The sequence below is a fragment of the Vespula pensylvanica genome, chromosome 1 (genome assembly GCF_014466175.1).
Source record: "Vespula pensylvanica isolate Volc-1 chromosome 1, ASM1446617v1, whole genome shotgun sequence".
Classification (NCBI taxonomy): Eukaryota; Metazoa; Arthropoda; class Insecta; order Hymenoptera; family Vespidae; genus Vespula; species Vespula pensylvanica.
The window spans coordinates 13,473,260-13,486,768 of record NC_057685.1 but is presented as its reverse complement, the minus strand read 5'-3'; the positions used below and the strand labels follow the sequence as shown (position 1 = coordinate 13,486,768).

The window sequence follows — 13,509 nt, the reverse complement described above, 5'->3', positions numbered from 1 at the left end:
ATATAGTACATCATGTAGATACATGCTACTAAATTATATCTGAATTGCGCCTTTGTTCTATTTATTCCTTTCTTTTTTATTTTTCCTTTTCTTTTTTTTTTTTTTTTTTTTTTTTTTCCTTTAGAAAAATTTGTACGAAATTTCATAGGAAAATTCTATTCTATTCCTTTTTTCGTAAGGAAAAATATAAAATGTGCTTCTTATTTTATTATAAAACTTTTTATGGACGACCACTTGTTATCTCGAAACGTCATTGAAATTGATTAAAATCAAAAGGATAACGTTAACAATCGTTTGTGTAATTTATTACATATTAAATGTCAAAAGTATCGCTATAATATTTAATGACATGAGCAGACGTTTAACATTTATTGAAAGGTATGAAAAGGAAGAAAGAAAACGAGTTTATTGTAAATTATGAATAAGCTTATATATATATATAGTATTATATAGTATTATATAGTAATACACACACACATACACGCGCGTACACGCGCATATATATGTTCAGTGGTTCAGGATGTTAAGAACGAAGAGTATGGATCTAAGATACGACGGATTCTGCGTGATCATCATGCATCATCATTGACCAATGGTCGAGAACTTTGAAGTACGTAGCAAGAATCTGTCTTTGTAAAAACATCAATTATATCGATAATAATCCGTCTCTACGGCGTCACGAGATTCCGATTATACATAATTCACGCGAAACGGATTTTCTTGCAACACGTAATTGGAATTGTAACTATGGAAGAAAAAGAAATCCTAAATATAGAAATACAAATATTTATCTTGAGAACTAAATAGCGTAATTCCTTTTTTTCTAAACATTTCTACATTGAACAATGTCGTGCAAAAAATTAGTTTATTTTTTTGTCATCTATCGTTTAAAAAATGTGACAGATATAAACAAAAAAAAATTTATCTACAAAAAATCTTATATTTATATAACAATTATAGTAATGAATCGAGTAAATTGTTAATAATTTATAAATCGAAAATTTTCCTGAATTATCCATATAATTCAATAGCTAAGATGAAATTCTAAATGAGAATATTTAGAAGAAGGAACGTCGACATATAATGAAAAAAAAAAAATTCCTCGTAAAATGTAAATGTTGACCGTTCTGATCATCGTAGATTTAAAGTTACAAAAATAAAAGACGTCAGTACATAGGGAGGTATCATTTACAGGACTCGTTGACGCAAAGAAGCAAAAATACAAGTTTGTTAGCGCCAATGGAAGTACAAAGACGAACGTGGTCCAAAAGTCATCTCATTTATTTAATCCGTTCGTAACCAAAGACACGTCATTACAGGTGTGAATCATTTAAGCGTCTTAACCAACATCATATGTTCGTTTGTTCACTTGTATTAATAATATTTGTTATGATATTATATACATTATATTAAAAGATGTCAAATATATAATGGAAATAGAAAGATGAAGCATAAATAATAATAAAAGGAAGAAATATGAATGAAAATAAAGTAAATTAAAGTAAACTTAAATTAAGAGAAAAAAAATCAATAATAATAATAATAAATCAAAATGTGTGGGTGTGTGTGCGGGCATAAGAAATATTTTTCATGATATTACATATAAGCAAAAAAATGCAAAATATAATGAAAATCGGAAAGATGAAAAATAAATAGAAACAAAAAAAAAAAAAGAAAAGAAAAGAAATATCAACAATTAGAATAAACTTAAAATTAAGAAAAAATACTAATCAAAATAATGCATCAAAATTATGTATTTTTCCGTCGTTGTTCGAAAAAGATAAGGAGGAAAATTACGATCGTTTCAACGTAACTCATTATGCGTTTCTATAATGTGTAACAAGTAAGATTGCTGTTGCTGTTATTGTATAACGATTCACTACTACTAATTTACTAAGAGGATGCGCAACAAATAAGCAAAGAAGAGTGTGGCAGGAGTGAGAAATCGTTCTTCGATTTTAATGAGCACGATGATAAGGTGTGATTCACGGTCTCTCTGATGATATAATATGAAAAAAAAAAAAAATACAAGACGCCAAGAGACATATATGTCGCGTAATCGATCGGATCATCGTGCCGGATTTTTAATATCTTCCATTTCTTTTTTCATTCTCATCCTATACAAAATAATATCGCGTTGTATTCAACACGATATTTCTTGTAAATATTTTATCGATTCAAACTTACATCCGTTTAATTTTCTTTTCTATAAATTAATAATTTTCTGCAAATTAATAATTCATTGAATCAAATTCTATAAATAATCCATTTTATAATGATCCATTTAATTTCTATATTAATGATTCATTTTATAAATGAATTATTATTGTTGTAAATTACTAAGAGTTCATTTGTAAGAATACTGTTGTAAGTAATATATTTCTATATTAAATATACAAATAAAAATTTGATCTATCAGCTTAATTCTTAAGCTTTAAAAAAAAAAATATATATATATATATATAAAATATTGAATATACGATTAAATAAAAATGTTCGAGCATTTTTGACGTAGATATGTAGAAATCTTTCTATAGACATTTATACCTAATCGACATAATATATTTGTTATATTTTCATCGCTATCTATTCTATTCTCTTATTCCATTTTTTATAACGATCTAATCGAACAAATGCAAACGAATCCAACCAACGATAGTTCAACAAACAACGGAGACTAGACGACTGTCCAAAGAACGATGTTTACCATACTTAAATCATCGACACGTGTTTCAACACCGTTAAGACGTAGAATAAGCCGATCATGAAAAATTCATCATTGTTACCTCTGTCTGCCTATCGTGATCCCGAAAGAGGTACAGTTATCTCAATACCGTCGATGCGAATTCAAGCGTGGCCTCTTTAAAAAAAAAAAATATATATATATATATATATAATAAAAATATGAGAAAGAAAAAGCGTACAACGTTGTTTAGCAAGATTTGATCATACCGGAAGAGAGTTATTCGCCTATTTCACTATAATAATAATAACAATGATAATAATAATGATAATAATAATAATAATGATGATAATAATAATAATAATAATAATAATAATAATAATAATAATAATAATAATGATAATAATAATATCTGTTTAAGTTTAACCATACGATCGAAAGGTGAAAAAAGGTGAGAATAAAAGAGAGTGGGCGACCGGCTTGAGAAAAATATTTTCCATCCCCACTATCTTAACACTATTCATCGATCGAGGCAGAAAAAGGTAGAAAAATGCGAAATGCGAAATGCAAAAGGTCGCATCCTTGTTATGGCGTTGCTTATGAAAGAAGAGTTCATTTTAAAATTCATTAATCGACGAGTTCACGCTTTTCTTTATTTTTTTTTTTGTATATTATTTTTTATTTTTTTTGTATGTAGAAACGTTATTATCTTTTTAATGACAAAAAGTTATTCAAGGTTATAGTTATTATCAAAAAGGTCGATTATTCTATCATAAAAAGAAAAAAAAGAAACAAAAAACAAAAAATACGTTCTTCTTTTAAATCGTATAAATTCTTATCTTATGAATTTCTTTTTTTTTCAACGGAAACAATAATTTCAAAGTTAATGGCAGCGATAATTTAACGTATCATATTCGACAATGAGTTAATATTTGCAGAGCTCGCTTGTGTAAATATTCATAAATTTTCCATAACGTAAAGATGAACGTTGTGAAACGTAAATATCTGATATACATACATTTATATACACATACAGATATAGATCTATCTATCTTTTATATTTGGATGTCTATGTATATGTGTATATATGTATATATATATCAACATAGATATGTTAATATTTCAACTGATACTAAAAATAATACCGATATTTGAAATATAATCTTTACACTCGTATCTAAAAAAAAATTATTTTACTCATTAATTGCCAGTGACATCGGCATTGAGTATAACACACGTGTATATCATACATATAATTTCAATTAATAGAAAAAGAAATCACGATTTAATCATTTTCAGAAGATAGGAAGAAAGTAAACAAGTATCTATATATACCATATATCTATATGTACAAAAAGTTAAAATAAGTATGCATGTATTCATTAGATAAAGAGTTCTATATCTTTTAACGTATCTGCACCAAATTTCGTACGAAATATCGACGTCTTAGAAAAAATATTATGTGGATTCTCATCTCTAATAATCCATAAAGCCCACCCTCTCTTAACAATAATCCGAGTAATTTTTTATGTAGTAACTTAATAATTGTCAATAATTTTAAAGTGGAATACGTAAAGAAAATTCATTTTTTTTAGAAAATTCATATTTCCCTTTAAAAGTAAAATAAAAAATTAATAACTACGACTTTTTAAAGAAATAAAAAACATCTGAATGATTTCTATATTTACTATGCAATTATTAATTTTAAAAAGCGAGAAACGAGTGTGTAAAATGAAATTTGAACAAGTGAGAATCTGAAGAGAAATATGAATATTAAAAAAAAGTAATTTTCTAAAGATTTAAAAAGCAATTATTACTTGGTGAAGTAAAAGGTGAACAAAAAAAGAGAGAGAGAGAGAGAGAGAAAGAAAAAAAAAGATCACAGCTGTTTTTACTTTATCGTCTTAAAAGCCTAGAAACATAGCAAGAGATTCATGCAAAATTAAAAAGAGAATAACTCGATGAATATAATCAGTGATAACAGTTAATTAAAAACTTATTTTCAGTAAATAATTAAGAAAAAGCGTTATTTAATTCACTTAAAGCCAACTTTCAGAAAAAAAAAAATAAAAAATAAAAAAAAAAAAACTTCAAAAGTTTGAGCAACCTAGTAAGTTAGCACACGTAGCTCTAGTTATACGTAAAAATAATTTTTAAGAAGGAGATTAAAAAGAATTTACGTTAAAGAGGACACAATCGATTCATAAAAATGTTTCGCGGCTTTAAGTGCGCGCAATGTTTCGAATATTGCGCGCTCGAACGACTCTTAAAAAGTACCCGCGGAATTCTCGTTCAACTCTGAGAACGTTCGTATTAGAGGAAATACGACGAAGAAGCCGATCGGTTGCTCAAACTCGTTCGAAGCTAGAGCCTCGTTAAGAAAAAGAAATAGGACGGAGACAGAAAGACAGAAAGAGAGAGAAAGAAAGAAAGAAAGAAAGAAAGAGAGAGAGAGAGAAAGAGGGGGGAGGGCGAAGCGAAAGAGGGTTAGAAGGAGTAAGAGAGACAGAAAGAGAGAGAAAGAGTAGGGAGAAGTTAGAGGCTGAGAGCAAGTTTTACCTACTAGCCGAGTAGTAAACACACTCACCGATCCCTTCGACGACGTAACGATCCTTGGGGTTCATTTCCGCGATTTCCGTCACGCTTACGACGATCCTAACGCTCATCGTCCTTCTTTTTCTTCTTCTTCCTTTTCTCCCTCTCCTTCTTGTTCGTCGTTGACGAAACGACTGAACAGGACCGAATGGAACCGACCGGTTCGGTCCACGGTTATTCAGTCTTGCGAGCCGCTAACCTCCACACACCTCTTCTTCTTCTTCTTCTTCTTCTTCTTCTTCCTCTTCTTCTTCTTCCTCTTCTTCTTCTTCTTCTTCTTCTTCTTCTTCTTCTTCTTCTTCTTCTTCTACTTCTTCTTCTTCTTCTTCTGCTTTAAAAAATTAACACTCGACCAAACTCGATAGAAGAAAAAAGCGTTCGTTTGGTAAATAAATAACTTTCACTACTGTTTACTTCGTACTTCGAAAAAAAAATCGTATTACCTCAAAGACTAATGTTGTAAGATATTTTATTATATAAAGATTGTACGATTTTTTCTTTGTTTATCCTTCTTCACGATCCTCCGCGAAGCTGAGGTGCCTCGCAGATAAACTTCTACGTCGCGAACGTTTTCTCGTCGACGAATTCGCGTTACGCGGAAGAAGCAAAGGCATGGTCGATTTTTTGAGAAATTTCCGATCAAACTACGCGATCGTTCGTGTACGCCGAGATTTTCTCGATTTTCTTTTTACCGAACGTATGATAATATCCTTTCATTTCTGGATCGAAAGAAAAGAGGGAGAAGTATATATGTATATACGTATGTCTACGTAGACGGGGAAAGAGGTTTATTTCGTTTCAAGAACACTTCCCTCAGTCACCTTCGGCACGATATCGCGGTGAACTTGCTTTTTTGTATCGCCTTCCGTACCCGAGTCGAGGTCCTTCGATATTCTCGCGCTCGTAAGCGCGCACACCTCCTTCTTCTTCTTCTTTTTCTTCTTCCTCTTCACAATCTTACACTTAACAAATATTTTCGTTCGATCGTTACGCTCATTACAAATTGAAAATTATGTTTTTTTTTTTCTCATTATGAAAGATAAAAGAGACCCTTCGAGATACCGTTAAGGATCGAAAACCATCATGTCCCTTTTTCTTCGATTCTTTTCGCTTTTTATAACACGCGTATACGACTTAACCTATGTACGTTACATATTACATGTACGTATATACGTGTATTTAAAACGGTTAGTAAAGTTAAAAGTCAAAAGAGCGCTCCACTCGCGCGCACTAAACTTACGTGTGTCGACTCAGACGTGCGACAGGTGTGTGTCAGCGGTTACGATCTACAGAAGAGAGAGACGTCTAGGAGCCGCCGGGAAGGGAGAGAGAGCGTGTATACAGTGCACAAGAGTGGGGGGAAAACGAAGGTAGCTCCGAGCACACCTGCGACTCGCGTGCGGGCCTTCGACCGGCTCTCCACGTTCGGATTCTGTTCTCCTTCCTTCTTCCCCTCCCCCTTCTCCTTCGCCATCTCGCGACAAACGGAACAAGGAACAAACGTCACTCGACACACACTTCCGATTGCAATGCGGCTAATTATATTTGTCGGTTATTACTCAATTTTCTTTTTTACTTTTAGTTCGTTACTTTTATTTCGTTTAGTTCGTGGAAACAGATAAATGTCTCGTTGATTTAAATATCGAAAATCGAAATGATTATTTTGTTGCTACTAAACTGGCTTTGTAATTTTTAATGATATGGAATATATTTTATAAATAATCTAATCGTTTCCCTACGTTATTTCTCTCTGTTTATAAATATCAAGCAGTTTGTGAATGATTTACGTTCTTTGTTTTATTCTATTCTTCGACTGTATACTTTGTAAACAGTATACTCCTCGACTTATATTAGGTTATATATAGCGGATTTGTAATTATAAAAATTATATACATTTACTATAATTCTCTTTCTGCAGTTGTAGATTTATAAGGATCTTTTCAAACGATCAAATTTAATTTAATTTTACTCCAAAATAAACAAAATTAAAAAATTATTTAAACAGGAATGGATTTGATATTAGAATCGGTCAATGTTATTAGCCTTAAATATTACTTATTTGTTCTTTCTTATATATGTATTTATATTCATACACATTCGGCATTGTGTATCCTCAAAATAAGATAAATTTACATTTCAATTATTGTTCATATTCAATTACTATTACCATATATAAATTATATTTACTTAATAAACAATACTGTTATATAAAGTAATCTATTATCTTTAAATAATATTGGATTTACTCACATTTAATGTATGTACATAAGATGAATCGTTCAAATGGGAACATCTGAATGCTTAGTTGCTTATATATATTTCTCAGATGAATAATTTTTCAAAATTATAATGCAGAGATAAAAAAATTTTTTTCGAAATTATTCCTTTCTCAAAATTTCGTTTATTTCTAAATAATATAAAACATTCACGTGTATTCCCCTTTTAATGTTCCATCTAATATATTTGGAAATATATAAACATACAGATATTATTATTTACATCCTTCACATTTCAATTAAAACTTTTTCTTTCTAAAGAAAACAACCTTTATTATAACATTTAGCATATTTCATTTATAAATACCTACTTGCTTATGTATTCATGTTTAATTATCCTTTTTCATACGATTTGATGTCATTCTGTATATAATAGAGTCACGACCTGGATCCATGTCCGCGATTGCAACTGTTATCAAACAAATATATGTGTATAGTATGTATGTATATACATATACATATATATATAGTTAATTATATATGTATAAGTATAATATATATACATATATATAAATATTATCTATTCTAATATATATCTTATTTTTATTATTATTTATGTGTTATACATACTGCAAATAGCAAGAAGAGAGAATACGAAGACTACTCCAAACCATAAAAAGATATTAAATATAACTGGATAATTGTAAGTATAATATTTAGCATGGTTCCATTCATCCTGAAACAAACAAAAATCAATGTTTTATACTTTCTCTTTAAACTGTGTAAAATACATTTTAAATAAATCAATAAATATGGATACATATATGTATATATATATATATATATGCATACACGTACACACATATATATATTTTATATCTATGAAGACTATCTTTTATAGAGCATACATATATCAAAGCATATTTTTCTTAAAATAAAATATAACTATATATTAAAAACAATTTTTTTATACAAAGGATAAAATAAAACAATAATCTATTAATTCTATTCTCTATTATTCTTATCTTTGTTTAATAACTATTCATAGTAATAATATTTTATCAAACCCGTTCGTTGATTGTTATAACATTGTCCCTATAAAATCATGCATTCAAGCAAATAATGTACAATCTTGCAAACTTCATGCATAAATTACATAATAAAATAGCAAAGCCTATGTAAAACTATTGTAACAAATTTAATAGAATTTTTACATATAAGTCATTTACTAATCATATTTTATATATAAATGGATGGGTCTACTTAACGATTTTTTGCAACATGTATAAATAATTAATAAATAAAAAAGAAAGGTGTGTATAACAATATTTTTATACTAAAAAGACTAAATATAAGTTGTATTTCTTAATTTGAACAAATGAAAATGTTTATATATGTATTATATCACTTTTTTAACTGAAATACTAATTTTTTAAAGTTTGCAGGCACAAAATCGTAGAATGCATGTGTATGTGATACCTGTCTTACATTGTTTGTATTAACATTTATTTGATTTTCCATATTAGTTAAATCTTGATCAGACTTTTCAGTATTTCCACTATTAGTATTGACGTCATTATATTCAGTGGTGCTGCTGAGATTAGTATTAATTTTGCTAGCACTATAAATATTAATATCTATGTTTTCTCCTTCGTTTATATTTCTACTTTTGTCCTCTTGATCAGCTGGCTATAATACATGTTTTTTGCTAATATAAAATTCATGTAATTTAATCCAATGTTAGGAAAATCACAGTAGCTGTATATGGATAGTTGTTAATTTTAATGCAATTTGTGCTAAAATAACCATTCAGTTCATAACCAAAAGTGTGTTACTGCATTTAATCAGATTATGAGTATCTATTGTCATTTATGTTTTTTTTTTGTCTGTGTATAAATATTGCTTATTATTGATATAAATTTGCAATGACAACTACTGTGAATATATACAGGATAGACTGACTAACTTTATGATCTTGACTATATTTATTTTACAACAATTGTATTTTTTTTTATTTATAAGCTTTAACTTTTATTCCTAAAATTTTTTAATAACAATAAAACTAGTAGAACTCAGAATCAAGATCAGAAAATTAGATAGTTCATTCCATATAATATTATAAAAATTGCCAAGCGATGCATAATGAATTTACAATAGCACAAAGCTGAATTTAATTAATTAAATCAATTGTAGAAATTCAATGCAAATAATATATACAAAGCATTTGTTAATTCTATATTTTATGGTCTATTTAACTACTTTGCAATGTGTATAAAAAATTAGTACCTATAAAAGAAAGATGTGTATAACAGCATTTTTATACTAAAAAAACTAAATATAATTATATTTTTTTAATTTGAGCAAGTGTAAACGTTTGTCTTATGTCACCTTCTCTAAACTTAAATGCTAATTTTTTAAAGTTTGCAGGCACAAAATCATAGAATGCATGTGTATGTGATACCTGTCCTACACTTTTTGTGTTAGTATTTATCTTATTTTCCATTTTAGCTAAGTCTTGTTCAGACTTTTCAGTACTTCCACTATCAGCATTGGTGTTGCTATATTCAGTGGTACTGCTGACATCACTGTTGATTTCGCTAGTACTATGAATATTAGTGTCTATGTTTTCTTCATCACTTATATTTCTGTTTTCTTCTTCTTGGTCAGCTTGCTATAATACATGTTGTTATTAAGCAAAACTAAATATAGAATAGTAATTTAATCCAATTAGAAGAATCACAGTAGTTGTATATATTTAATTGTTAATTTCTGATGTGCTATTAATTATATAACTATAATAAACACAGGAATTCATTACTCCAACTAAACACAGATTAAAAGTATCTGTTATTATTGATCTTGGTTTACCTATGTAGAAATATTATTTTGTTTTAATGTAAATTTTTAATGACAACTACTGTGAAAATACAGGATAGACTGGTTAACTTCATATCTTTGATTATATCTATTGTATATGCAGTATTTATACTCATGTTAATTATTATTCATTAGCAATAACTATATATACAACAGAAATAATCAAAATCATAAAATTAGATAATTCATCCTGTATTGCACTACATAAATTGCTCATCAGAATTATTCATTGTACTCTTTTTTTTATATATAAAAAACTCTTGAAATAACAATTAGTCATACATTGATAATTATAATATATATATATATATATATATATATATATATAAAATCTATAATTTCCACTTTTAAAACAAATATTATTTAATCAAAGAATATATTTAAGCAAACTGTACCATCTACATTTATCTTAATATAAACTGTAAGAGAGAAAGAGAGAGAGAGAGAAAATATATTATAAATGTTTATAATTTTAAAATATAAAGTACAAGATCTTTCATAATTATTATATATTCGTTATTTTTTAAAAATATTTAATTTTTAATTTAGATTAATAATAGAATAAAAATTGAACTTGTACAAAATATATACAAAAATAATTTGGGTTAACTATCAAAAAAGTATAGTTGCTATAAAGTTTATTAGTATAGATCCTGCTTTTTTACAATAATTTTACATAAAGATGTAATAAATTTTGATAAATCACTTTATTCCGTAATTTATTACAATTACAAATAACCAATATAACAGAAATTTCAATAAATTATTTCCAAAGAAATAGTATAAAAAAAATAAGAACTTTATTATCAGAAAAATATTGGCACAGAAGAAATTTATTAATTATATAAACTCTGTTAAAGTTTTTTTATATTTGTTAATTTATCAATAATTTTTTGGTTGTACAATTTTTATTTTGGTTATGTTATATTATTTTCAATTTGTATAAGTTATAAAACAAAGTAATTTATCATAATTTTATCGATCTTTATGTAAAATTATTGCAAAAAAAAAAAACAAAATGTATAAATACCTTTTGTAGGCAATGTATAAATTGTTTATCATTTTTTGTTTGTATTTGAAGGTGAAAGAGAGTACGTGATATGGTTAAGTCACACATGCACGCACACATACATCCGCATGTATGTTGTATTTGTGTGTAATGCTCAATCAAATCATTTAATAACGTCTGGTATCTTTCATTAATTATAATGTTGTGAAGATTATATCGCATAATTCAATCACATGTTAAATGAAATCATGCATAAGACTATATCTAATTAGATTTTCCCATTTTTGATAAAATATTTCATGCAACAATTTAATGATACCTTGTTAATAATGTTATTACTATTAAACTCTGTATTACTGGATTCCACCATGGATACTATGTTTTTATGCCTATCATCCTATAAAAGACATATTCATTAATCAAGTATAATGGAAATAATTTGTTAACCCTTATAGTTCATTGCTTTTAACTTTTATCCAAATTGCTTGAGTGCAATTAAACATTGCCGGATTTAAATGTAGCTTGTCCTAATTTTATTTCATTATGTTCCTTACACATGTATACATAGTAATAATGGCTATTTTAAGCATTTGTTATAAATATCTTATTCTTAAACATTTCGTTTGTACCTCTCATACATAATCGTACATAACATATTATAATAGCTTGTAGATTATATTTTATAAGAGAAAAGACTAACCTGTGCTTCTCTACGTTGCCTACTAGAAGAAATGGAACGAGTATGGCGTACTAAACTTGCATCATTTGTGAATGCTGTGATTACAACCTACATCAGAAAGAAACTTTTAACTTAAATTCTATTAAAAAGAAAAAGTAGAAGTTTTGTATCATAATCAAAATTATTCTACAAACCTTGTTATCATAAGCTTTCATAAATGCCTCACTAATAACATTAAAAGCATTATTCAAGAGAAGAAGAGCTTCCTTAGCAGCTGTTGAGTTGTTCCCATGTAAATCAAATACAGGACGTAATCCTGAGACTACCAACCAGTAAACATCTGGTTTGTCATCTGCTTTGATCGCTGTAGGTACTTTCTTTGCGATCGCACGGAGTAATTGTATCTCTTCAAGGAATTTTCTGTCTTCCTCATTTGTTAAACGCAGTGCTTTTAAAGATGACTCATCTATTGGAACTGGTTTCAATTCGCCAAGTGCAGATTGTCCAAGCTATATTATTGTAAATATTTAAAAAAAAAAGCATAATATTTAATCTAAGTGTACTGTAATTATTAATATATCTTAAATATTACTTCAATTTTGATTAATAACCTACAGCATCAAGACCATCTCCTAGATAAATTCTGACTAATGTATTATCATTATCTCTTTCTGCAAGTCGCCCACTAATTGCTTGCCATGTTGTTTCTTCGATTTCATCATCGTTTAACTGAAATTTTTTTCCATTTGGTACATCTAATGTATCAACTCCTTCTACCGCAATACTAACGATAGCTTCTGGTAATGAAAATGGATCTGTGATAGAGATACCTTGCCAAGTTTCTCTCTACAATAATAACCATTAAAATATATAAAATAAAATAACATTTGTAACAATGATTAAACTAGAAAAATTACTTGTTTAACGGTGTAACCCAAGCAAGCTGCAAAAACTTCTTTCAATAAACTTTGCTCAATCTTTTCATTTCCATGAAAAGATACACTATCCGGACTGTGAAGTACAACAAATTCACCATTGGCATAAACTGCAATTCGAAAAAAGTTATAAAAGAAATTATTTACAATTATAAAAGAATACTTTTACACATTTATATATATTCTAAATATTGTAAGTATCGATTTTTGATTATTAATATCAAACCGTATTAATATTCAGTCATTACACTCACCTCCAGCCAAGGTGAATACAAAACAGATAAATAAATTCAACATCTTTTCTTTTAATATTTTTGTTCAAATAAAACGATGTAGCAGACACTCCCCCGACATTCAGATCGATTCTTACTGTATGATCATATGACACATATTAGAAAGCGTAGGAAGCGACTTCTATACTATCATTGAACATCTAATATACGAAAAAATGATACACGATGAGCACTATATTACCAACAAATGATAAAACTATATTTAAAATTTACGTTTAAAAT

General features: G+C 27.9%; 2 protein-coding genes across 7 annotated transcripts in view; both read right to left on the bottom strand.

Moving 5' to 3' along the window:
- Window positions 1–5,548, bottom strand: part of LOC122634455 — a 64,523-nt gene extending 58,975 nt beyond the window's left edge. The window contains exon 1 of one of the 2 annotated variants that reach the window (XM_043823426.1): window positions 5,271–5,548. In XM_043823426.1, coding sequence (XP_043679361.1) covers window positions 5,271–5,349 — 79 coding nt within the window. In that variant the 5' untranslated portion in view covers window positions 5,350–5,548. The remainder of the gene's footprint in view (window positions 1–5,270) is intronic. The other variant, XM_043823417.1, reaches the window with a different exon arrangement.
- A 2,164-nt stretch (window positions 5,549–7,712) lies between these two features.
- On the bottom strand, window positions 7,713–13,408 carry LOC122627662 (ATPase H(+)-transporting accessory protein 2). 5 transcript variants are annotated; one of them, XM_043809010.1, is made up of 10 exons: window positions 13,249–13,408; window positions 12,977–13,104; window positions 12,675–12,905; window positions 12,254–12,568; window positions 12,081–12,167; window positions 11,700–11,777; window positions 9,956–10,165; window positions 8,974–9,183; window positions 8,125–8,230; window positions 7,713–7,963 (listed from the first exon to the last, which is right to left on the bottom strand). In XM_043809010.1, exons 1-10 carry the CDS (start codon window positions 13,289–13,291, stop codon window positions 7,884–7,886), a joined length of 1,488 nt encoding a protein of 495 aa, XP_043664945.1. In that variant the 5' UTR covers window positions 13,292–13,408; the 3' UTR covers window positions 7,713–7,883. The 5 variants fall into 5 exon arrangements, with proteins under 5 accessions (XP_043664945.1, XP_043665030.1, XP_043665218.1 ...); XM_043809095.1 differs by having other exon boundaries at window positions 8,983–9,183; XM_043809283.1 differs by lacking the exon at window positions 8,974–9,183.
- Between the last annotated feature and the right edge of the window lie 101 nt (window positions 13,409–13,509).